Source organism: Cavia porcellus, unplaced genomic scaffold (genome assembly GCF_034190915.1).
Source record: "Cavia porcellus strain 051 isolate PalLab524CR breed Dunkin Hartley unplaced genomic scaffold, mCavPor4.1 scaffold_6, whole genome shotgun sequence".
NCBI classification, from domain to species: Eukaryota; Metazoa; Chordata; class Mammalia; order Rodentia; family Caviidae; genus Cavia; species Cavia porcellus.
Window position 1 is genome coordinate 30,382,522 of NW_026947489.1, and position 25,572 is coordinate 30,408,093.

The following is a 25,572-nucleotide window of genomic DNA, read 5'->3' on the forward strand; positions in this document are numbered from 1 at the left end:
AAGAGGCGTCCAAAAAGAATTACCAAATAATACTAACTACGTCTTACAAAGGATAGAGAATTTGACATAACTCATTTTAGAAGACTAATTTGGGTATGTAGAACTTTGAAAACTGAAGGGAAAAAATGAGAAAAAAAATGAAGAGCCAGCCATGTGGTTTATCAAAGATTTTACCTCTCTTTTTTGTTTGTTTTTTGAGACAGAGTCTTGCTACATAGTTTTGACTGGCCTTAAACTCACTATGTAGCCCAGGCTGGCCTCAAACTCAAGGCAATCCTTCTGCCCCATTCTCCCAGTGCGGGGATCATAGGCATGTACCACCACATCCAGCTAGAACTTTACATTCTTTTTTTTTTTTTTTTTTTTTTTTTTTTTTGCTGGGTACCTATATCTCCTATTGTTGCTTGTTTCTTGCCTCCTCCACAGATCTTTTTATTTTTTTATTTATTTTTTTTTAATTTTTATTTAAGGAGAAAAGAAAAGAAAGGAAAAAAAAACAGTGAAGGGGTACAAGTTATACAGATTTACAGAATAAAAAAATGCGCAGTAGGAAATCACTAGTTAATGGATTACATATTGCCATCTTAGAAATAATTGTTTAAGTCACAAAATTAAAGCTTGTAGAGTGGACATTCCAACAATGATACTGCAAACAGTTCTGTTCAATGATCCAATAAAACTCTGTGATATCATTTTCTATCTTATACATTTAAATATACATGCAGTTATATAGTTTAGAGCACTTTCTTTTCCTCTCTTTTGTACAGTGACTATTACACATTTTGGGTTTCATTGCTCCCACGGTTCTTGTTGCTTTTTTGGAAGAGAGTAAAACCAAATGTGACATAACAGAACAGAATCGGTCAAGTCAAAAGGGTGGACATAATAGATAATATAAGAACATAATACAAGGTGATCAACAATGGTTACCATAATGCCTCCCGCTATTTCTAATAGAATTGCCTATATCATTAGTTGTAATACAATTGAACAAAACCGTAAAGAATAAAACCGACAAAACCAAAACATTGGAGATATTGTAGGTCTTCAAAAGTAGATAAAAGTCAACGAGAATGGGCGTTATAATGAATCTCAGAACTTTACATTCTTAATCAAAGAAGCATGAGAAGTAATCTTCAAGAAAGATTCATTCTTCTCAGTCGATAGGCAATGTAGCGGGACTGCAAAATTCCACACAGATTTGTGCCACAAACCTGGCAAACAGTAGCTGAAACGGATGGAAACTATTCTTTTCACCTTTGTCCTTGGAAACTGATGGAAAGTTGCTTTATCTGAGTTGCCATCCTACAGTTTATGTAAAGTTATTCCGTTCTGCCACCTTCCTTGAATAAACTTGCTATCATTGATTTCAAAAGCAAGTTTGACTTTGGATTCAGTTTACAGTTTGTCATAAATATAAAGATGTTAGACTTTAAAAAAATGTTTTCTATATATCTATATAGAGGCTCACTGATTCTCATTTTTTGACTTCTAACACAATAGGAATTTGCCAAATACTTTCTAGTGAAATTCTCCAACAACTTCACAGTATATTGCCTGTTGGAAGCCTGGTTGTCAAAACAGTCAAAATTGGTAAAGACTTACAAGGGAGTTGTAATTCAGTCAATAAGGGTATATTCCTCAAAAAGGAATTGTTACCAGAAGAGTATTCAAAAGAAATTTTAGTTTATCCTAATAGTAGATACACATTAATACCAAAATGATTTCTAGACTATTTGAAAAAATAGATCATTCAACAAAAACTAAAATGGTTCTTTCCAATAAACTAAGCTTGAAAGTTTATATGAATCTTTAGCTTGGTACTGAAAATGTTTCTTTTCATAGAATTGTTGGTTCTGAGTATTGCTTAGAGTCGTTCAAGACATAGCTTAAGAAGCTGAGGTTCCTACATTACTTAATAACCTAACCATTCATACATGTTTTCTGAACTACGATTCCTTTCTAGTCTAAAGAGAATACAGACAGGGAAGTCTAACTGTCTAGGGGGAAGGAATATGGAGGAAGAAGTAGAATCTTCCATGTGACCTCCCTCGACAGGAAGGAGCCATCAGGCTGCCCCAGCAACAATGACAGGGTGCCCTGCAGCAAATGTGGCCTCTTCTCATGAGAGGATGCTCTGTCTGTGCCCATCCTAGAGCATGCCCGTGCCCATGCCCACGCCCACAGCTAGATCTAAGGGGCCAGAGACTGAAACATATACAAGATGAAAGAAAAAATGTAAAACACTTACTAAGTAATTAGGTCATAAAAAGTCAAATCAAATGGTACGGAAGGTAAGATTGTAAAGTATTACAGGCCATTTTAAAGGGGCCTGAGATATTAAACTGGTTTCATTAAAGATATTTGGAAAGCATTATATGAATATTTGTTTTTCTACAACTAACATATTAAATACATAGGATTTGAAAAAGTTGAGTCCTATCTCAAAATTTCAGCAAATTTTGCTGTAAGTTGTTTAATTTTCTACTTTATTTATTCTTCTAGATGAGAAATCCAAAGCACTTACCTAGACCTTCCTGAGGAGTTTGCTCGGTATTTACCATTTCCTACAAAATCAGGAGACCCTCCATGAATACTGGCCAGTGTTCTGTTTCCTCCTGGGTCTTTCCTAGAGCTCTGGTCTTGGTTTGACAAGCTAGCAATTTCCAGACGTTCCTAGAAGAGTAAAATCCACCTTAGATATAAATAAAAAATAGAAAACAAGCATGGTGCCTGGTTATTAATTCTATATAAAGTACCAATTTTATTTAAGGTGAATGTATACAACTCAGCTGTAAGAAAATTCAAACTGTTCCCCACAAATACGCACTAGGCTAGAAATTGGAAGTTCAGGTTACAGTTTTAAGAGAATTGTGCATGACAGGACAGCAGATATGACACAAGATAGAAAAGCTAGTAGAAATAGAAATAATGTTTTAGATTTGTACACAGCTTTGTACTCTCACACAAGGCAGTATAGTTGTCTGCTGAAACAAGCACATGAGACAGAAAAGCATTATCGGTTCTCTACGGAAGGTAGGAGGAAATGAGCCACATAATGCCGAATGATTAGACCACAGCTAAGTAGCAACAAAGCCTTAGCCAGGTGGTGCTTATCGGAACATTGGTGGTGCTTCCTGACACATCACACGGTGTCCTTTAAACTAAATGTAATACTTCTAAGACAGAGAATGAGCAAAATTGTTTTCTGGATTTCTCTCAAATTTTTTTCTTGGAAAATAAAGGAAAAAGCACTTTACCCTTTATCACCACTGCTTTTTAACATGCTAGGTCAAGTCATCCTTCACTGGGTGAAATCTCAGGTACATACATACTTTCCACTTACTCTTCAGTGCGAACAGATGGGTTTTATTTTGGGGTATTAATAATTGCAGTCCATAACAAGACTTCAGTCTCTTTTATCTTGATGCATTTGGTAAATTACTGTGGGAGACCCCCAAGGTGTGCTCTCCTGTGAAACAAAGCCCCTTCCCTTGATCTCTGTTGACCTTTATTTCAGTCCTATTCCCTGAGACATGCAGGGCTGGCTGTACAGAAGCAGATGTTACTTTAGCTGGCCAAATGAATATGACTGTGTCCAGCCGAAATGCCAATGTGTCTCATTACAGCACACGTGTGTGTGTGTGTGTGTGTGTGTGTGTGTGTGTGTGTGTGAGTGACTGCCTCCTCCTGATGGCTGTAATGGGGGATTCCTGAATTATGAAATGAGACAACGTGTCAGCTGAGGCCATGTGACTTCAAAAGAATTATACCTTCCTGGCAGTAAAGGTGCCAGCCTTATATACATCAAGCTACCTGTTGTATTGTTAATTGGAAGGTCTCTGTGTCTGGTACAAAATTGTTCTTCTTTTCCTTACCGCCAATGCCTGCAAAGTTTCTCTTCCTTAGCACTTTGCCACAATCCCCATCTACTTCCCTGATTGCTACCGAAAAGCTATGAGCTTCTGGACTCGTGGCCTTTTGTTCCACAGAGAACACTGGTTATCCCAAAGTTCCTCAGCTACAGAACTCTCTGTGTTTCTTTTGCATCCGTGTACCATATTACTGGATCTAGTTTTGGTACGTTACTGTAATTGCAAAAGCCTGACTCAGGCCTATGATGATTTATAATTCAATTTTTCCACCTATTTGGGAAATTTTTCAATACACAATAAATTAAACTTTGGGGTTGTTCATTGTTTTTAATGCTTTTAATGCTTTACTACTGATAGTAATATAGAAGGTAAAATATCAATGGAAATAAAAACATTTATGATTAGCAAAACATAAATTATCCTAGCATAGCAAAATTCAGAGTACCTGCTTAGCCATTTCTTTTCTTTTCTTTTCTTCTTTTATCTTTTCTTTCCTCCGCTCAATCTCATGAAGGATTTCACGTTGCTGAAATAAATCAAGCCACTATCAGATGCCAATCTCTGAAATCCATCCAATGAGTAAATTATGGATCTACAAAGTCTTTTGAAAAGTCAATAACCCAAGCCCCTTTTCCCTAAGAGATCCAAATACACAGAACCCTAGTGCAAACCATAGGCCCATCAATGGCTTCATGACTGAGGTTTGGAGACTGTGCAGAGGACACTACTTGCCATCCCTCACCTCTGTACACAGAGCAGAGGGACGTTCACTGCAGCCACGCCGCCAATTCTTACCCTTTCTGTCCTCTTTGACACCTGCTTATTTATCTTCTACAGGGAAATGGCACTCTGGATGCTCTTTGCCATGAGGTCCAGGGCTGGTTTGCTGAGGGTGAGTGGAGCTGTCCCCAGCACCTGCCAGGGGTGAGGATGGCCCAGCCATCTCTACATTCTCTCTACTGCCATCTCTACATTCTGCAGTCAATCTTTTCAGTACTAAAAATAGTCATTTAGTCTCAGCCTATTTTTTATTAGTCCCTAAAATTGAACATGACAAGTATCAAAGCTACTAAGAGACTCACCAGAAACTATGATAAAGAATTGCAAAAAAGTATAAAAACATACCCTAAAGACACAAGCAGCTAAGGCAGTGCACCAAAACAAGACTCTTAGCTAAATATCCGCTACTGTCTAATAATAAGGAACTGTACACCCCAAATGATGACAAGACTACATAATCCCCTAGGGGATTAAGTGTAACAGTGGGTGTGACCCACTAGGAGACAGAGCTAACAAACATTTGGTGAAGAAAACAAAGCAGAAAGAACAAAACAAAAAACAGCCAGGCATAAGAACCTAAGAAAAGAAGGAAAAAAAAAAAAAAAAAAACCTTAGAAGTAATTGTAAGAAATAGTAATATCTATGGGGAGAAAACTAGAACACCTCACCAAGATCAAAATAAATGTGCAAAGAGTCCTGGATGAGAAGTCTAAACACGTTCAAGATGTTGACTTTCAAAACGAATATGTAGGTTTGGTGCTAGTTCAGTGAAAATCCAAGAAGGTTTATGTGTTTTGTTTTGATTTTGAGAGAACAGTCCAACATGGCATGGGCAAAAATACATGTGTGAGAATGGTGAAGGAAAAAAATAATGAAACACAAAGGGACAGGGAAAGAAGGGCAGGCATGACTTGTCACATACTTTGCATTCTGAGGATACAGCAGTTTCAAGAGCATATTAGCAACTCATAAGAGCTAAACCTTGGAACTGGCCTATAGGCCCACTGACAGATGAATGGATAAAGAAAATGTCATACATAATATACACATAGTGGAGTACTACTCAGCCATAACAATGGACAAATTCAAGTCATTTGTAGGAAAATGGATGCACCTTGAAACTACAATGCTTAGTGAAATGTAACAGGTACAGAAGCTGATGGTTTCTTTTACATGAGAAACACAAAGTTATAAAACAACTTACAGGGCAAAATAAAAGATAATAGGAAATATGTAGATAGATCTTTTCAAGTAGAAAGGGGATCTAGAGATGGGGGCATGGAGAAGGGAAGGAAAGGGAGGTAAAAAGGATTAACATGCAATTGGTGCATGTACCACCTCCCCAGGATGAACATAAGAAGTAAAATGAGGTATTTGAGCTAAAAAAAAAAAAAAAGTGCACAAAGATGAAAGAAAAAGGAGATGCCTTAAATAACTTAGATAATTTAACAACAGAACCTACTATAGGTAAGTAGTTCAAATACACTTGTAGAGGAAATATTACAAGACATATAATAAAGGACTTTAATAAATCTTTTAACAAAATACTCTCAATAAAGAATGATTATTTAATAAACATGTTAAGAAAATGTCCAGGACAAAAATAAACTGAGGCTTTCCTCTCTACAACCTGCACTAAAATATATCCTAGATAAGTCAATCAAAGAGTTACATAGGGAAAAATTATGTTAAAATCGAGAAGGAAGCCAGTGTTTTGGAAAATGTCTATCTTCCTAGCACTTGGGAGGCTGAGGCAGGAGGATCATGAGTTTGAGGTAAGCTTGGAATACACAGTGAGTCTGAGGTTGCTCTGCCTGCATAGTGGGAGATCCTGTCTCAAAAGCCAGGAAAAGAAAAAAAGAAAAAGGAAATTTAGAGGTATATGTTATCTTTGACCTAAACAGATAAACATAAACAACAGCTTAGTTCCTGGCTTTTACTACTCCTTAGAGCATGAGATACCTATTCTACATAAAGAAAAGGCCAAGGCTGGTCATGGTGGTGCAGCCGGTAACCCCAGCACTCTGAGGTACTAAGGCAGGAGGACTGCAGTTCATACTTTGCCTGATCAATCTAGCAAGATCCTGTCTCAAAACTGAAAAAAAAAAACCAATTAAATTAAAAAATATGGGGGCTGACAAGGATGGAGACGTAGCTCAATGTAAAGGCCCTGGATTCAGTCCCCAGCAAAATACACACACACACACAAATAGCATACAGACTAAGTAAATTATTGTAAGATTGGAAAGCTCAGAAAGACTACAGGAAGCTTGGTTAACAGACCTTTTTCTTCTCTCTCTCTCTCTCTCTCTCTCTCTTTTTTTTTTTTTTTTTTTTTTTTTTGAGACAGGGTCTAGCTATGTAGTTCAGGATGGTCTTAAACTCACTGTGGAGTCCAGGCTGGCCTCAAACTCATGGTGATCCTCCTGCCTTAGCCTTCTGAGTGCTAGAATTACACGAGTGTGCTACCCTCTTGGCTCTTTTCTTTTTGTAAGCTCTAGACAAGGGCTCTGATGGGTGGCATGATGACTGCCAGTCGGGAACCAGGCACAGAGTTTCTGTGACTCTTAGGCCCCTCTGCTCACACAAGTACACATTTTTTGAAATGAACAGAGCAAAATTTACTGATATGTTTGTTCATAGAGACAGTAAGCATGAAGACCCGCAGAAGCCCGCAGGCCCCCAAGCTGCACCCACAGCGCTTGTCGGGGGACGTCTTACCTCTTGCTCCTCTTTCCGCTTGGCCTCCAACAGCCTCTGCTGCTCCTCCTGTGCTCGCCTTTCCAGCATCTCCTCATGGAAAGACTTGGGAGGGGGCTTGTTATGCTCAATCAGAAATGACTGCACGTGGTCAGCCAGTTCAAATATCATCACCTGAGGGAGTCAACAGACATGGGCCACGATGATCAGATAATGGGGACAGCGTGCAAAGAGGAGAGGTTTCCAAACAGCAATCGAGCTGGCCTTCAGAGTGACTTCAAGGCCTTCATTCGCTATGCTGTGTGTACAGTCAGGTGTAGCAGGCCCTTGCCATGGGACACACTTTCAAGGGAGCTCACTCCCTGCAGTGTGCTGCAGTCAAGACAAATTGCTTGTTAAAGAAAAAGCTTCACTGTTCTTTTGCAAACCTACTTATTTTATTGGTATTTCCCTATACAATGAATCCAATAAGATATTTTTCTGTACAAATAAATCTGATAAAAGATTTAAGATTTTTAGGCATGGTGATACACGCCTGTAATCTCAGCACTCAGGAGGCCGAGGCAGGAGGGCTGCTGTGAGTTTGAGGCTAGCCTGGGCTACAAAGTGAGTTCAAGGACTGGCTGAACTACATAGCAAGATCCTGCCTCAACAAAACAAAAACAAAATAAACTACATATACATATACATTTTTAAAGATTGCATGAAAGCAAAAGCTACCTTCCCAACTAGGATACCTGTCCACACAGCCATAGCTAAGCAGAGTACCCATCACCAACATTACAGCTTTATCTGTCCTCACAGAATTCTGAAACCATTATATTCTGTTCTGTCTACCTGCTAGTAATGAGCCAGTAGGAGCTTGGTCTAGATTTCTTCTCCACTAAGAAAAGCATCTGAGATAAAGCGAGGGAGAAAAAGGACCTCATCCCTCCACTGACATTCATACTGTGAACACAGAAAGCCACCGTCTGCCTCCCTGGCTAAGTCATAAATCACGCCTGGGTGGGTAAAGCAACATGAGGGGCTCTGAGACCACACCCTGGTTGGCGCCGGGACCACAGGCAGAGTACTAAGCCACTTTCACATATGGGGATCGCAGCACTGAAGTTTCTTCTTCCTCAATTTTAATGGAGTGACTTAAAATTTCTTATTTCTATTATATGTTTCAAGCAGTTTTAAAGGGACTTAATTGGATGGTAAATAATAACAGAAGCCACTGTGTACAGTCAGGAAGTAAATGTGAAGAAACCATAACTCTTCTTGGGTGAAAAAATGTTTTTATTCCATCAGAACTATGACATTTCCCGGGTATATTTTGATTTAGAGTTGAGAAACACCAGTTTAAAGCTTAAGTGCCAAGCTCAAAGACTGTTCTACAGAAAGCTGGAAAAGAACCAGGCAGGTTCTACTACATCACAGAGAAAGCATTTCTAAACCAGAAGCCAAGGATTTTTTAAAACTGCTTGATTTTATTCACTAGCATTTTCAGGACAAGAAAGTCTGATGAAATTTATATGACCGGATGAAAAGAACCATTTTGTAGACTGCTGCCCTAATATGCTACGTGGCTCTTTGTCCTGCCTCAGGCCCCTGCTCAAATATTAGTTACGTGTTGCTCCAGCACCCAGTCCAGTCTCCTCCTCATCACTTTCCTTGGCAGTACGCAGTGCCGCCTGGCTTGTTGTACAGGAAGCCATCACATTGCTTCCTATCTGCCCTCCCCAAAGGCAGCCCAATGGTTTGCTTACTATGGTTTTCCTGGTGCCTCGACAGCACCTGATGCACAGCAGACAGGTAATAAACATCTGTTGAATGAATTAATGAATCTGACTTTGCTGATTCTGAAAAGCAGAATCTGAGGTAAACTTAAGTTATGGACACATAAACAAAAAAGCTGCTGTATAGGTTACCAGTCATGCAGAGGCAAGTGGAAGTGTTGAAGGACATGTGTTTTGGAGAGTATATTCCCATTCAGGTAATTAAATGACTCATTTTAATACTCAGTTATCAGTGCATGCCATACCGCAATGAATCCCTAAGTCATGCTTTAATGCTTAATTATACCCTGCTTTTCCTTGAAAATAAAAACAACATCTTTAGAACTATGTGTGTCTTAAATTTCCCAATACTTTAGACTTAATGAAAATGTAATTTAGATAAATAAGAGCAGTGATTTGCGCAGTGCATTCCCACACTCAAGAGCCTTCCAAACCTCATTACGTGAGGGACATCTCAGATGAGCACTAACTTTTTTCTAACTGTGGCAAAATATACATAATGTAACATCTATCGTCTTAAACATTAAGTGTACACTCGGTAATGTTAAGTGCATTTATACTGTTGTGCAAGCATCTCCAATATCCATTTCTAAAACTTCTTTATTTCTCAAATAGAAACTCTATGACCATTACAAAACAACCCTCCCTTATTCCTGGGCAACCCCTATTTTACTCTCTGTCTCTGAATTTATATATTTTGACTTGTATAAGTAGAATCACACCTCATTTGTCGTACTGTGATCATTTCATTTCACTTATTATAATACCCTTCATTGATGTCATAGCAAGTATCAGAACTTTCCTTCCTCTTTAAGGTTATGTTCCACTGAAATGTGATCTTCCCCTGCACTAGTGACCTAGGGTACAACACTCTTGTGATGCTGGGCAAGCAACAGCCAGCTGCACACCCCAGTCAGCTATATGACCAGAAGGAGAAACAAGGCATCCTCTATAAGAGGAGTCCCCAACACCCGGGGCCATGGCATAGGCCAGTGATGGTGAAACTTTTAGTGCTTTCAAAGGTATGAGTGGCTGGCTGCAGCATCCATGCCATAGGTTCACCACCACTGGCACAGGCTAGTAACTGGGCATAATGGGACCTGAAGTGTAGAAAGAAAAGACCTAGGTGGGGGATTTAGCTAAGAGGCATAAGTGCCTGCCTGGCAAGAGTAAGGTCGTAAGTTCCATCCCTGGTAAAAGAAAAAAAAGGAAAGGAAAGGAAAGGAAAGGAAAGGAAAGGAAAGGAAAGGGAAGGGAAGGAAAAAGGGAAGGGAAGGAAAAAGGGAAGGAAAAAGGGAAGGGAAGGGAAGGAAAAGAAAGGAAAAAGATTCAACTGTAAATAGTCATAATACACAAAGCCACTCTGCAGGTCAGTGGTCTCAGCCCCTGGACCATTAGGAACTGGGCAGCACAGTGTGAGGTCAGGCTGGGTGAGCAGGTGAAGCCTCATCGGTGTTTACAGCTGCTTCCCATTCCCTGCTTTGCCACCTGAGCTCTCCCTCCGGTTAGGTCAACGGGTGGCATTAGATTCATCCAGGAGCACAAACCCTACTGTGGACTGCACATGCGAAGGATTTGGGTTGCACACTCTTAAATCATCCTGAAACCACTCCAATCCCCCCCTACCCTGTCTCTCTGCCCATGGAGAAGTGGTCTTCCATGAAACAGTCCCTAGAGCCAAAATGGTCGGGAACTGCTTGCTGCTCCATAGTGTGTACCACACTAAGCTTTGATGTGCAGTCATTTCGGTGTAGTAATTGAATTTTTGACTTATGATGGGTTTATCAGAATGTAACCTCGCTCAAAGATGGAGAGCACCTATATATGAATATTTTAGCAATTTTATATGAAATAGCCCAGAACTTGAAAGAACCCAGATGCCTTTGACCTAGTGAATGATTAGACACAGAAAGTGGTATACCCATACTAAGGAATATTTACTGAGTAAAAAAGTAACTGCTAGTGATACATGTAACAAACTGGATGACTCTCCAGAGAATCCTGTTGACTGAAATAAGCCAATCCTAAAAGCTTGCACATTGCCTGCACAAAATCCATTTCATGAGCACAGTATAGAAATTGAGAACAGTTAGTGGCTGCCATGCGTAAAGCAGAGAATTGGGGAAGAAAAGGAGGTTACAAAAGAGGAGAGGTGAGGGACTCTTCAGGATAGAATCACTGTCTATCTTGAATGTGTCCATGTCAGTGTCCATATTAAAGCACTGCAAATGTTACCACCAGGGGAAAGGGGAGAGGGTGCATGGATCTTTCTGCATTACAGTCACAAGCACATCTATAATTATATCAAAATAAAAAGGTTAATTTAAAATAAAGCCAAAACAATTAAATTACAAATGATGAAGCCAAGAAACCAGAGGATTTTCTGTGGGTGAGTTTTCAACATAATTGTATTATTTTTCCATTAGACATTAGAGTTCCTTTATACCTGAAAGAAATCTGGAATAATTCCAAAGGCTAGGTTTTGCTCCAGGATGTTTTGCAATTGCTTTCTATAAATCATCAATCATCAGTCTCCTAGAAATAACAAATTAAGTGGACACAATTTCTTTCTTTCTTTTAGTTTTTGAGATAGGATCTCACTATGTAGTTCAGGATGGCCTTGAACTCACTTTTTATAGTCAGTTTATTTATTTATTTATTGAGGCAAGATCTTGCTATGTAGTTCATCCTGCCTTGAACTCATAGCAATTCTCCTGCCTCAACCTCCTGAGTGCTGGGTTATGGATGTGTGTCACCATGTCCAGCTCAGTGAACATAATTTCTATAGCTGAAAGGAACAGAGGTGGAAATTTGCTCAGTCACTTACCAGACGGTGAGAGCTCCTTCAGGTCTCTTTAACAGAGAGCAGACTGACAAATGCAGAGCCCTACACTGGTCCCTCCTTACTTTTCCTAGTTCTTATAGGACAGGATTAGGATCTAGAATGTCCCCTTTATGTCCCCCCTCTTGTGTCTAGAAGTGCATGTGTCCCCTTTGGACCAAAATCTCCAAAGTTAACCTTTTCTCTTTAGAAGTTCACTTAGGTCAGTTACCTGTTACAGTAACCAAAAGCTGACTAGCACATATAAACTAGGCAATGATTGAGCTTATATGAGGCAGGAAGAGAGGGATGACACAGAAGGGAAACTGGCTTGCTTTGCCTGAGGAAAACGCAGTACTACTGTGCTCCCAGGAGTTACCTAGTCTTGCTGAGTCTGCCTTCTCTAGGAGGATTCATATCTAGACCTTGACTCAAAATAAATAGTACTGAGCTCAGCGTACATGGAAGACATGCTGAAGGAATAAGCTTTTCTTTTGCTTGTTTTTGAGATAGAGCCTCATTTATATTGCAAAATGACCTTGAACTCTTGCTCTTTCTGCCTCTGCCTCCTGAGTCCTGGGAATACACCTGTGTACCACCAGGCCTGCCTTGAAGGGGAGTAATCACTGATTATTAAGAAGGACAATAGGAAAGTTCAGTCAAAAATCGCTTTTTTTGCATTTTCTAACATAAAGACGCTCCCATGGTGTGAGGTCCAAACTGTGAATAAAGTGTGGCCAGGTTCATATCAGCTAGTTTCAGCAAAGTCCTTAAGCACTGATACTACCACCTGCATGTATTCTACAAATTATAACCCAAAAATCTTATAAATTACATAATGCAAATGACCAAGTCCCTCTTTATATATACCAATAAAAAACATGTTCTAGTCAAAACTGAATTTGAGGTGCCATGAAAAAAGCTTGTAAGCCAAAGAAAGGGCAGGACAGCAAAAGCTGGTGAACACAATGCAGAGTGTTACTGGTTTCCTGTAATTCTTACCTCCCCACAATGTTTTCTGGCCAGTTCCTCTAGGCGGGATTTTAACAAATTAACAATTTCATTTGACAGACCTTTGGCATTCTTTAACTCTATTTCAGGAACTCTAAAACAAAAACAAAAAAAAAGAAAAGGAGTTATTCTAGAAAGGACAGCTTGTTTGCATTAATGTTTAGTAAGTTTCCAGCTCACTTGAGGCCTGAGAACTCTTCACAGAGACGTTGTGGGTGAACCTCTCCACACAACCAGCAATGTTTCCCTTTATCCTGAAAGGATTTCAGCCACATCCCAGCAACTCCAGTTGACAGAATGCCCAACAAGGAGCGGCCAGTCCTCAGGCTGAGCTGCCAGGTGAGACTTAAGATTTCCTGGGCTCAGCTGGCTCTCTCCCAACTCTTCTGTCTGATTTCAGTTTTACAGCCTGATTAAAGTTTTCCCAACATCATTTATTATTTATTGCTTCTAATTTGCACCTGACTCCAAACTCTGGGTTTTTTCTCAAAAGCAAAAAAAATATTTTTCCTGCTGAGTCTGACTCCAGCGTAGTCATTTAACCATGTAGTTCTCTGCATGGTCGTTCTCAACCCTTCCTTGCACCTAACCCTGACAGCTCAGCTCAAGAGTCTGTTTCACTCAGCCATGTGCTGTAGCATAAAACAAGAACACGAGGCATAGTGGCGCCAGTGATCCAGCTGCTCTTCTCACGTCACACTGCATCCCAAAACTCATTCTGCTTATGAACAGAGGGCAGGCTCGCCTGGTCACCTGTAAACCTAGTCATACACACTCTGCAAACTCTGCCTCTTCCAAGGGTGCTTGACTCAGTCTTCTCTTCACCCAGCAAAGCTCACTTAAATTGACGTTTTTAGCTCAAGGAAATGACACAACCAGCCCTCAGATTTTCTTTTATTCCATGCCAATAAAAATCCACTAGGAACTCTCTGGGATTAAACGGGATTTATTTAGTGTTTCTGATGAGATAACTCATTGCTTCCTATGAAGCATTTCTGAGAGACTCATGGTATTTTATCTTAGGGAAGTCTCAACTTCCCCCTTCTTATATTCTCTCAACACTTATCTGTCATCTGGTGGGACAGTCTGCTATAATCATTACCTTCCTGGTTAGATGGAAATCTGGAAGACAGTGGTCTTCACGAGAAAATGCACAGAAATGCCACACAGTCCTCTCTTTCTCAGTGGCATTAAGAACAGAAGGAAACATTTCCATGCATCATATTGTTTCAAAAGGACAAGAATATTCCCCCAAATTAAGTCTTACATAATTATTTTTTTTAAAAAATTAAGCAACAAAATGGGATGGTGGTGCACACTTGTAAACCCAGCACTTTGGGAGGCTGAGGGAGGAGGATAATAGTGCACAGCTACAATCCCAACACACTGGGAGGCTGAGACAGGATTCAAACCCAGCCTGGGCAACTTAGGGAGACGCTGTCTCCTTTTTTTCTTTTTTTTTTGGTATCAAACTCATGACCTCATGCTTGCAAGGCAGGCACTCAGGGCACTGAGCTAAATGCCTCGTTGGACCCTGTCTCTTTTAAAGAGGGCTGAGGGTATACTTTGGGTTCCATTCCCAGGACTAGACACAGACAACACAGACAGACAGACAGACAGACAGATACACACACACACACACACACACACACACACACACACACACACACAGACAAATCCAACAAAGCACAAGCTAACAAACACAATAAAAAACTATCCTGCCTCATCTATCAAGGCTGGGGAACCCTATTTAACATTTAACATTTAGACAGCTTCCAATTTATTTACTTTCACAAATAATAATTAGAATTTTGGTACTTGATTTATTCAAAATTTTCCTTGATTTTTCAAAAGTAAACCTATAGGGCTCTTGAGTCTATGGTATAAAATATATCTATGTCTGTCTGTCTATCTATCTATCTATGCATATCTTTGAATCCAGTTCTCTCTCTCTCTCTCTCTCTCTCTCTCTCTCTCTCTCTCTCTCTGTACATCTTTGAATCCAGCTCCTGGCATACAATTCTTACCACTTTTGAACTTTCCCTAAGGACAGAGGTGAGAAGAACATCACATGTTATGCATAGCAAACCCCTTCTTACCACACTGAAGTCTCTGCTGAGGATGTTAACTCTTGTGGTTGGACAGCTATAGATAGGGAGCTGGTTACCAAGAAGACTAAGCCTATACTACAGGATGGGAAATTTCAACCTCACTGCAGACCTCCGGATGTTCTATCACCAACAGCCAATTTTTTAAGCAGTCATGCCTGTGGAATGGATGCCATGGATTGGGGAGACTGCAAAGTAGGGGGCAGGTCTGTGGAAAGCACAGAGGCCTTGGGCCTCTGCCACACGCTATGCCCTATGTGCCTCTCATTTGTTCATTCTACAGTCACATCCTTTCTGATAAAACGGCAAATGTAAGTATTTTCCTGTTCTGGGAGGGCCTCTAGTACACCGTCAAACTTGAAGAGGCTGCGGGAACCCCCAACTTTATTGGCACTATGTTTAAATCAGAATCACAGGGTTTGGCAACTGGTACCTGCCAGGGCAGTGGTCTTGTGGAACTGAGCCCTATCCCACGGGGTCTATATTAACTCTGGAGTTAATGTCAGAAGTGAATTAAATTGTTGGCCTCCCAGGTGATTGCAGGAAAACCAAAAACCTAAAACACCCAGAGAGGCACAATTTTAACTTTCCTTCATAAGTTTAATTACTTCTCACCTTAATTAATCTTCTGCATACTTATCATGTATACTCTCAATACAATGTTGAAGGCAAAAGAGGTTTACTGACTTCCAGGAACTCAGGCATGGCCTGTTAGATCATGTCCTGTGTCCCCTCTTAGGACACCAGATTCACATACGCCGACTACGGACTGCAGTGCTGCCTTTTATTTGCTACTTTCCTTCTCAAAAACCTTGGCTGATTCCTTGCACAATTAAGTTCAAGCCCTCTCACATTACGCCAGCCAATCCTGTCCTAAGCATCCCTCTTACTTGACCTTTCCAGATCACGTCCTTCATCATAAATGACAATTGTAAATATTTTCTGGGGAACATTTGAGGAAGTTCAAGGGTAAGATTAGGTGAAGTGTATGTGACACTTCGACAAGAGACCCCTTTGGTCCTGACAGCTGATACTTTTGCTCTCACAGAGATTCTCAGCCACAGGTGATATCACCTTTAGGAGCAATGTGGAAATGCCTGGGGTTGTGCTGTCTCATGAATGGCAAACACACCTGGTGCGACAGGGTAGGAGTCCAGGATGTTAAGCATCCTATGTCGCAGAGGGTGGCTCTGCACAATGAAGACTCACCAGTAGCTTTCTGCTGCAGAGCATAGGACCACTCAGTACTCTAGGTGGTAAATAAGGCACAGGTAGGACCAGGCAGCTACCTGATTTCTAATTTTATTTCATTCTTGTGTTCCTGGAATCAAACCTAGGAGTGCTCTACCAGCCTTTTTCATTTTAAGACAGAGTCGTGCATCCCAGGTTAGCCTTGCAATCCCCTTGCCTCAGCCTCCTAATTAGTTGGGATGACAGAAACGAACCACAGCACCCAATGTCATTTCTACTGAGCTACATTCAGGGTCTCGCTCACTAGTTTAATTGCCCAGGTTGGGCCCAAACTTGTTACCTTCTTGCCTCAGCCTCCAAAGAGCACTGAGATAACAGATATGCATCATTACGTCCAGTTCATTTGTACTTTAAAACTAAGAACACAAGTGCTTTAAGTAGTTGATGTGGCTTTAGCCTTTTCTTCTTCCTAGCTTATGAAGAATTAAATAAATTAACAGGTCAGCAAAAGCACAAAAGTAGACACAATGCAAATATAATGAGAATTCTACAACTCTAAGCAGACTTACACCAGGCTTCATGAAAATGTCTACAACAAAAGTAGTGTTTTTGAAATATAAATGATGGGGCTGGGGATTTAGCTCAGCGGCATAAGCACCTGCCTTGCAAGCAGGCGGTCCCTGGTACCGATAAAAAGTTAAAAAAAAAAAAAAAAAAAAAGAAATGAAATTTTATGTGGAATGGGGGGAATACTGTTAATTGTAATCTAAACCAAAGCAAAACTGAAATCACATTGTAACTATTTATAAAGGTACTCACACATCCGGGTAGGTTGGTGGGCATTTAACCCTCAAATCGACTTTCACATACACTTCTTCACCTGTTAGGCCCTGAGGGTATAGAACTAAATTGATTTCAGGGGGCTCTGTCACCTGAAAGAGGAAAAGAACATTTTTTTTATGATTTTACTTCAACTCAGGAGTTCTACTTTCAAAATTTTATATGTAATTATATCTTACATAGGTATTAGACTGATGTTTTCCTGTATTAACATGACTCATTTTCTATTGACAATCCAGAGAATTAGGGATGCTATACCAAAAAACCTTCCTTTTGAGAGACATTAAAAGTGAGACCTTCTTTACCTGGGGTGGCAGGAGGACGCCACATGTTGCCTGGAGTCCATCAGCCACCCTCAGGAAGACGCAGGATGGGTGACACAGTCAAGGTGCCCAAACACGAAGCCTTGGCTTTACCATGGGCATGTGGTCTACAAGCAGCTGCACTCACAGGCAAAGTGCCCCATCTGCACCTCGGGGAGGTGGGGAGCTAGGGTTGCCTCCATGACCAAGACCTCCCTGGAGACCTCAGAGACAAGGGATCTTGCCCAGCCATTTCTGCCAAGGCTCCGACTGTGGCATGCTGGGTCCCCCAAGCCCCGAGGTGAGGATGAAAATGGTGGAAAGGGACCGTGACAGGCTGTAAATAGCACTGCATCGACAGAACGCCTGGACTGTTGGCAGCTACCAACGAATGGGCACAAATGATTTTGGGCTAATAAAATGCCTCATTTGTTAAAAACAGAAAAACAGACATCAGTGTAGACAAAATTTTACAAGTGCTTTCTGCAGAAAGTCAGCTCTTCATAGCCTTTGCTGTATGCCCAGGAGTAAATTTTGGAAAAATATTACAATCAGCAAATTGAAATCTTGTCGAGAAAATGATTTCTCTAAAACAAAAAGAGAGAAAACGGTTTCTTGCTGCCTCTTATTGTACATATCACTTTACAAAATACAGCACACAGAGGGACTTCTGGGAGACGGCACAGTAGTAAACAGCAACAAATCAACCCTTCAAGATTTGGAATCCAGGCACTGGATAATAACAACTTGGAGAAAAAAGAAAGAAGCAGGTGGACCCCCAGAACCCAGGAAGGATCTAAAGGGGAAACTGGAGCCCAAAGAGAAAGAAAAGAGACAGGTCTCAAGGCACAAAAAGGAGGAGACCAACAGCACTTTCTCCCTGGCTCCGGCCTCCTGGCATGAAGTTATTTGAGCTGAAGTCTACAGAGACACGGTGAAACTGGGTGGCCCCAGAGGCCCTCAGAGAGAAGGAACCATGGGACCGAGCAGTGGAGGCTGTGCACTATGGCCCCTGGTGAGTGCTGTGTCCACAGCAGAGGCTGCTCGGTCAGATGCCATTGCAGGGAGGGGCCCAACTGAATCCAGGACTTGGAGCAGCCACGGGTTGGATTCATCTCACAGTTCCTAGTATTGAAATTCCACAGTGACTGGGTAAGGGAAGAACATAGCAGATATCAGGGTCAGAGAGCCACAGTCAGTCCGAAAAGAGACATCAAGAGTACGGCAGGCTGAAAGACCCAGGTCCCAGCCTTATAACCAGAGCCAGGATCAGTCTGAACTTCTGAGGATTTGAAAGCGTCAGAGTCGGCCCCGCCCTGATCCTACTGCATGTAGATCTGTTGCAATCAATCCAGCACAGCTCTAGGCTCTGCCGGCCTCCTTTGCCTACAGTGGGCAGTGGAGCCAGGTTCTGAATTGGACACTACCACAAACTGTAAACCCTAAAAGATACGGAAAGACTTGAAATCACAGAGAAGTCTCCGTTCTTCTTTGTTCATCCTCCCGCATTACTGTTTCTGTTTTTTCATGAGTGTGAACATTGTTTTTAGCTTAGTTTTGCTTTTGTTTTTCCCTTCTTTCTTTCCCTCCTATCTTCTTCACCAACTCTCAAGACTTGGGTAAAATTTCTGTCCTTCAGCCTTGCTTCTAATCTTGCTTTTTCTTTTATTTCTCTATTTTTCCATCTTACCTTTTTTAAGCTTTCTCCCCTGAGGGTAAATCACTCTACTGAGTGGATACTTAATGTATATAACTTTATAATTTGTTTTAGATGTTATTATATAACTATAAATCTTGTACTCATGGTTAAAGATGGCAAATTAACAATAATCACACTTAGCCATTTTCTAGTTGTGCTTGATGATGGTATTGTTACTACTAATTGCATTATTTTAGCCAAGATGACACAGTTGTTGTGGTCAATTCATCTTCTTTATAGTCTAATACCTAGATCGTCTGGGGATCATAAACAATACTATAGTCCAGTATTGGTGACCAGAGGATATGAAATAAAAGTTCACTATGTTAGGGTCCAGACTACATAATTGTGGTCCTATCAGTGTGACTTGCCTAAAGGGGCAGGAGAGTTTATAAATACCTGCAAGCTCTCTGGCTGTTTTGAGAAAGCTCACATTTATAGCCTCTTGAGATAAGATAATATCTGCCTACAGAACACAAAATACAGGCATCCAGAGGAAGGACTTTATCTTATTCTCTTTGAAATATTAACCCATTTTATTATCCCATTTCTGCAACAGTCTCTTATTCCAGAAAAGCACATTTTCCTCTGAGCGTCTCATTAACCACCCATTGACTAATAAACATGGACAACACTGAGAGATCAGAAATTCAGTCTATCAGACTCCTCTTGGAGTCCTCCCATCCTCTTTCCCCAAAATATTGTCTTTTGTCTTTTCTTTATTCTCTGTTGTCATCCATGAATATGATAGGCCCCCAGTAGTTCAGTAGGTACTAGGCCAAACAGACAGCAACCCTGCATCTCTAGTAAATTGAAGAGGCAGGATCTTGGGACAGACTCAAAAGCCAAAAGGAAGCCATGCCTAGAAGATATCTCTGAAAATCAGTCATTTCCTAAAGAGGTTCTGATACTAGTGATAAGCAATTTATAAGCCTTAACATGGAAAACAAATAAACAACAACAAAAATAGAAAATGAGATGATACAAAAAGATGCAACCAATAACCCCCAACTTGCCCAAGGCAAATCAAGAGGGCATTGAAGTGGTAGAAATAAAAAACTTATCTTAAATTTTATGAATGGCGGCAGTATAAGTAACAGATCAATAGGTCTCTTGACAAAAGCCAAAACAGAGATAATTAAAGAGATGATGACCACAATGAAAGAAGGGATCAGCGAATGTAGAGTAGATAAAGATTTTTTAAAAAGTAGAGGCACTTGGGAAAGACATGGAAACCATAAAAGTCCAACATAGAAAAGAATTGGATTCTATAAAACAGACTCAAATAGAAATCCAGGAGATTGAAAGTTCTATTAAAAGTATACAAACAGAGCCAACCAATGTGAAAGTAAAAAGCAGATCTAGAAGACGGGATTGAGGTTGGTGATCATCAACTGAAAGACTTCTTAAAAATAGCAAGGGACCATGAAAAATCGACCCAACAGCTGCTTGATGATGCAAAGAAGGCTAAGACAAGAATAAATGGTATCAATGGAGAATCAGAAGATAGCACAAAGGACATTAAAAATCTGTACACAGAAGTAACAGCAGAAAGCTTCTCAACCATGAAAAAAACAATGTGACATACAATTAAGGGAGGCATACAGAACTCCAAATAGCCATGATCAGAAAATATCTACACCAAGGAATATAACAGTCAAGATTCCAGAAATTCAACACAAGAGCAGAATACTAAAATCTGTTAGAGAAAAGAAACCAATCACCCATAATGGAAAGCTCATCAGAATCACAGCAGACTTCTGAAAACAAATCCTCAAGGAGAGCTTGGAGTGAAGTATTTCAAGCCCTAAAAGAAAACAACTCTAACCCAAAATTGATAGAGAAGTAAGACACTTACACGATAAAGAACACCTGAAGAAATTTTGACCACCAATCTAGCACTCCAAAAAGTTGTAAAGGATATTCTAGAAATAATGAAGACAACAATTTCAAGAATCCCAATAGAAGGGATCTACTAGGCAAGGTGAACAGTTAAACAAAAGGGAAAGAAAGTGAAACAATAATGGGAAGTCCTGATAAGGGTCACTCAATACTTATCAGTTCACCAATGAAAAGAAACAGACTGGTAGACTAGATCGAAAATGATCCAGCAATACGTTGCATATAAGAAACACATTCAAGGAAAAAAGAAATTCATAGACTGAAAGTCAAAGGATGGAAAACAACATTCCATGTAACAGGAACCTTGAAAAAAGCAGGGATAGTTTCCTCTGTTTGTAGACAAACTGGATTTCAAGCCATGAGTGATCAGAAGAGACAAAGGTCACTACATTCTTGTTATGGAAACAATCTAAGAGGATGAGATAACAATCATAAATACTTATGCACCAAATATCAACCCACCTAACTATAAGACAAATACTAATGCACATGAAAACTCAAATAAGCACCAATACAATAGCAATGGGGGACTTCAATAGCCCAGTCACAAACAGATCAACTAGACCAAACAAAACAAAAATACAAAACCAAGAAATATCAGAGCTGAACCAAACCTTTGAATAAACGGGCTTAGTAGATCTCTACAATGTTTCACGTAACAGAACAGAAGACACAGAAACAACTTTAAGCGCACTGAGCTAACTCATCTTTTTTTTTTTTTTTTCATTTTTCCTTTTTATCGGTACCAAGGATGGAACTCACGACTGCCTGCTTGCAAGGCAGGCGCTTATTGACAAAGGAGCCACATACCTGCGCTGGCAGACAGATACCCTCTTTGTTTAATGGTGCTAGGAAAACTGACTCCACACATGCTGAAAAGTGAACCTAGACCCACATCTCTCACCATACACTAAAGTAAGATTGAAATGAATAAAAAATCTAAATATAAAAACAGAAACACCTAATCTGCTATAAAATACAATAAAATACAAAACTCTGGAAGAAATAGGGATAGGCACAGACTATGAACAAAATCTGGATTACACAGGAAATATTATAAAGAATCAACAACTGGACTTCATCAAATTAAAAAGCATTTACAGAGAAAACACCAACAGAGTGCAGATTATCACCCACAGGATGGGAAAAAAATTTTACCAGCTACTGCTCAGATGAAGGACTAATACTGAGGCCAGGAATGGTGCTGCATGCCTATAAACCCAGCATTAGGAAGGCTGAGGCAGGAGGATCGCCATGAGTTCAAGGCCGGCATGGGCTACACAGTGAGTTTAAACTATTTGGCAAGGTCCTGCCTCAAAAACAAAACAAACAAACAAAAGACTAATATCTAGATTATATAAAAACTGAAAAAAATCAAAGCCCCAAATTTAAAGACCCAACCCAAAAATGGGCCTTTGAAATGAATACATATTTCTCAAATGAAGAAATACAAACATCAAATAAATATATGAAAAAATGCTCATCACTAGTCATTCAAGAAATGCTAATTAAAACAACACTGAGATTTCATCTCATTCCATAAAGAATGGTATCATGAAGAAATCAATCAGTGACAAATGCTAGCAAGGTTGTGGGGAAAAAAGAACTCTTCCATTGCTGGTGGAAATGTAAATGGGGACAATAACAACTATGATAATCAGTATGGAGATTCCTCAGAAAATTACAACTATAGGTTCCATTTGACCCAGCTAGTCCCCTTCTAGTTATCTTCCCCAAAAGCATCACAACACGGTGATATATGTATATGCATGTTTATGGCAGCATTCTTTATAACAGCTGAATCTTGGAAACAGATCATCTGTTCAACAGATGAATACATAAAGAAAATGTGACATTATACACAATGGAGTACTTCTCAGCCATAGAGGAGGGACGTGAGTCACTTGCAGAAAAATGGATGCACCTCGAGACCATAATCTTAAGCGAATTCAATGAGATACAAAATGTTTAATTATCCCATTGTTTCTCTTGTATGAGAAATCCAAAGGGTAAATAATGAGCACAATGGAGGATAGGTATTAGGAAATAGGAAGAAAATGTTCAGTGGGAAGGGGAACAAGGGAGGGGGAAGAAGGGAAGGAAGGGAAAAGAAAAAAAAAGAATGGAAGAAAAAATGAAAACAAACATTTTGTAAAAGGGAAAGAGAAGGGTTGAAAGGTAGAGAGGCAAATGGAAAAAAAATAAAGATGCAGTACAAATTCCCGATGAATGTGGTCAATACAGTTAAAAACTTTTTTAAAAAAAGTTTTTAGAAGAAAGTGAAAAAGAAAATGCAGAACCCAGTATCTGATGCCAAAATTACATGAAAATAGAAAGATCTAAGGATAGAGAGCAGTTTTATCCTAAGAAAGGCCAGTTTATTTTTTACTTAGCTATCTTTCTTACATGACTCTGCCTTGTATTTTCTCATTTGCCTATTAATCAGTGAATTTTTTTCAGAATAGCAAATTAAAACAGTGCTCTAAATCCATACTGACTGATGTAGCTTAGAAGATACAAGTGAAACAAGAAAGTAAAAAATAAGAGAAACATTTTACAGATGATCTTCTTAGTCTATTATTCAAGACCCAATGTAGGCTGGACATTGTGGTGCACATTTGTAAACTTAGAACTTGGGAGGCTGAGGCAGGAGGATCATTTTGTGTTTTGAGACCAGCCTCAGCTACAACGTGAGTTCAAGTCCAGCATGAACCGCATAGTGAGATCCTGTCTCAATAATACAAAATAAAACAAAGACCCAGTGTAGGCCAGGCATGGTGGTGAATACTTGTAATCCCAGCATTTGGGAGGGTGAGACAGGAGGACTGCATTGAGTTTGAGGGTGGCTTGGGCTCAAAAGTGAGTTCAAGAGAACTTCTGGGACAACATGGTGGACAAATAACAGCAGCCACAGAGGTTCTCTGAGATTACCAGTTTAGAATCCAGGAGCGGTGCCATGTGAGGAGTCCTATGCGAGGGGAGATGTACCCTGCCGACCCAGGCACAAACTAAGCTGAGAGAAACCAACTGGAAATGCAATCCTGATGCTATAACAGGAACAGATAAAATCTCAGCACGGAAGCTGGATCCTGTGCCTTTGGAAGCCGCGATTTGAATTTCCTGCTGCCGACACTGTGTCCCAATCCGCATGGCAGGGAGAGAGACATGCGAAAACTCTGAGAGCTGGAATTGGCGAACCAAATGGCGTTGAAAGCAGGACTGGCAGGAAGCCTCACATCGACCTGCGGTGAGTGAGAGAAATGAGGACCCTTTCATAGACTAGGAGGCTCCAACAGAGGACATTCTGGGAACGAGCAGACTAGCTGGAACAGGGCCCTGCAGTGACTTTAGACGCATATTCCCCTCTCAAGTGGGAGTGGTGGGGAGCGCTTGGCCTGGTGACGCCGCCCGGACTAAGATCCAGTAGGCTAGCCCAAATCAGATCCCTGTGCCTGGTGGTGCATCCTAGCAGTGAAACATTCAGTAGGTTGACCTGGAGGGGGCGGGCCCAGCAGAGGCTGCCCAGATCTGTCTGTCCCTAGTACACTGCAGTGGGCAGGAACACCTAGCCAGCGGATTCAAACAAACTGTAACAGACAAAGAGAAAAACAAACAAACAAAAAAACTGGGCCTCCTACATACGCTTGTATGGAAGGAACAAAAACTATGGGAAAAGGGAGCAACAAGAAAGGGTCCTCAGTCCCCAATCCTGAGAACACTGGCAAAAGAGAATGAAGACAGAAAATATGCAATATCAGACACTTTATAGATATAAAGAGGTATCTCCAGAGCCTCATAGATGGTTCAAAAATGAAGTATTTAATGAAATAAAGCAAGAAATAAGTAGAATAGTTAGAGAAATGCTAAGCACCGCACCAAAAACAACAAAAAACAGAAAAACAGATGGTGGAATGGAAGAACAGAAAAAAAGGGGAGAATTGTTTGATGGAGAAAATAGAGAAAACACAGAATACGTGACACAGGTTCACAGACATTACCAGGAAACTAAAAACTCTATTGAAAGCTGGCATAACAGCTTGAAAGAAACTAAGGATAGATTATCAGAACTGGAGGACAGATTTGTAAGGTGGGAGCATGAAATGAAAAACTTCTTAAAAATAACAAGAAAACAAACAGCAATAATAAAGACTAGAAGATGATAAGAGGATCTATAACTTAAGAATTAAGAACATAAAAGAAGAAGTAGGGACTCAAACAAATGAACTACAAAAGCTATTCACAGAAATAATCCAGGAGAATTTCCCTAATTTAGCAAAAGGTAAAGATACTCAGATGTATGAGGCATACAGGACCCCAGCCACCTACAACCCAAACAGAGCTACACCCAGGCATATAATAATCAAAATCCCAGAAATCCAATATAAGAACAGAATATTAAAAGCCATCAGAGACAAGAAACACATCACTTACAAGGGAACACCCATCAGAATTACAGCAGACTTCTCAGCACAAACCATCAAATCACTTCTCGGCACAAACCATCAAATCACGAAGAGCGTGGGGGGAAATAATTCAAGCTTTGAAAGATAATAACCTCTAAC

At 40.2% G+C, this 25,572-nt stretch overlaps 1 protein-coding gene across 3 annotated transcripts in view; it reads right to left on the reverse strand.

The window, feature by feature from the left end:
* Positions 1–25,572, reverse strand: part of Eif2ak4 (eukaryotic translation initiation factor 2 alpha kinase 4) — a 110,699-nt gene that overhangs the window by 71,454 nt on the left and 13,673 nt on the right. For all 3 annotated transcript variants that reach the window (XR_010048015.1, XM_003475680.5, XM_063250295.1), the window contains exons 2-6: positions 17,087–17,199; positions 12,960–13,062; positions 7,377–7,529; positions 4,321–4,401; positions 2,528–2,676 (exon numbers count right to left, since the gene is read on the reverse strand). Coding sequence is in view for 2 of the 3 variants with exons in the window: in XM_003475680.5 (XP_003475728.1) it covers positions 2,528–2,676; positions 4,321–4,401; positions 7,377–7,529; positions 12,960–13,062; positions 17,087–17,199 (599 nt within the window). In the remaining variant the exon portion in view is untranslated. The remainder of the gene's footprint in view (positions 1–2,527; positions 2,677–4,320; positions 4,402–7,376; positions 7,530–12,959; positions 13,063–17,086; positions 17,200–25,572) is intronic.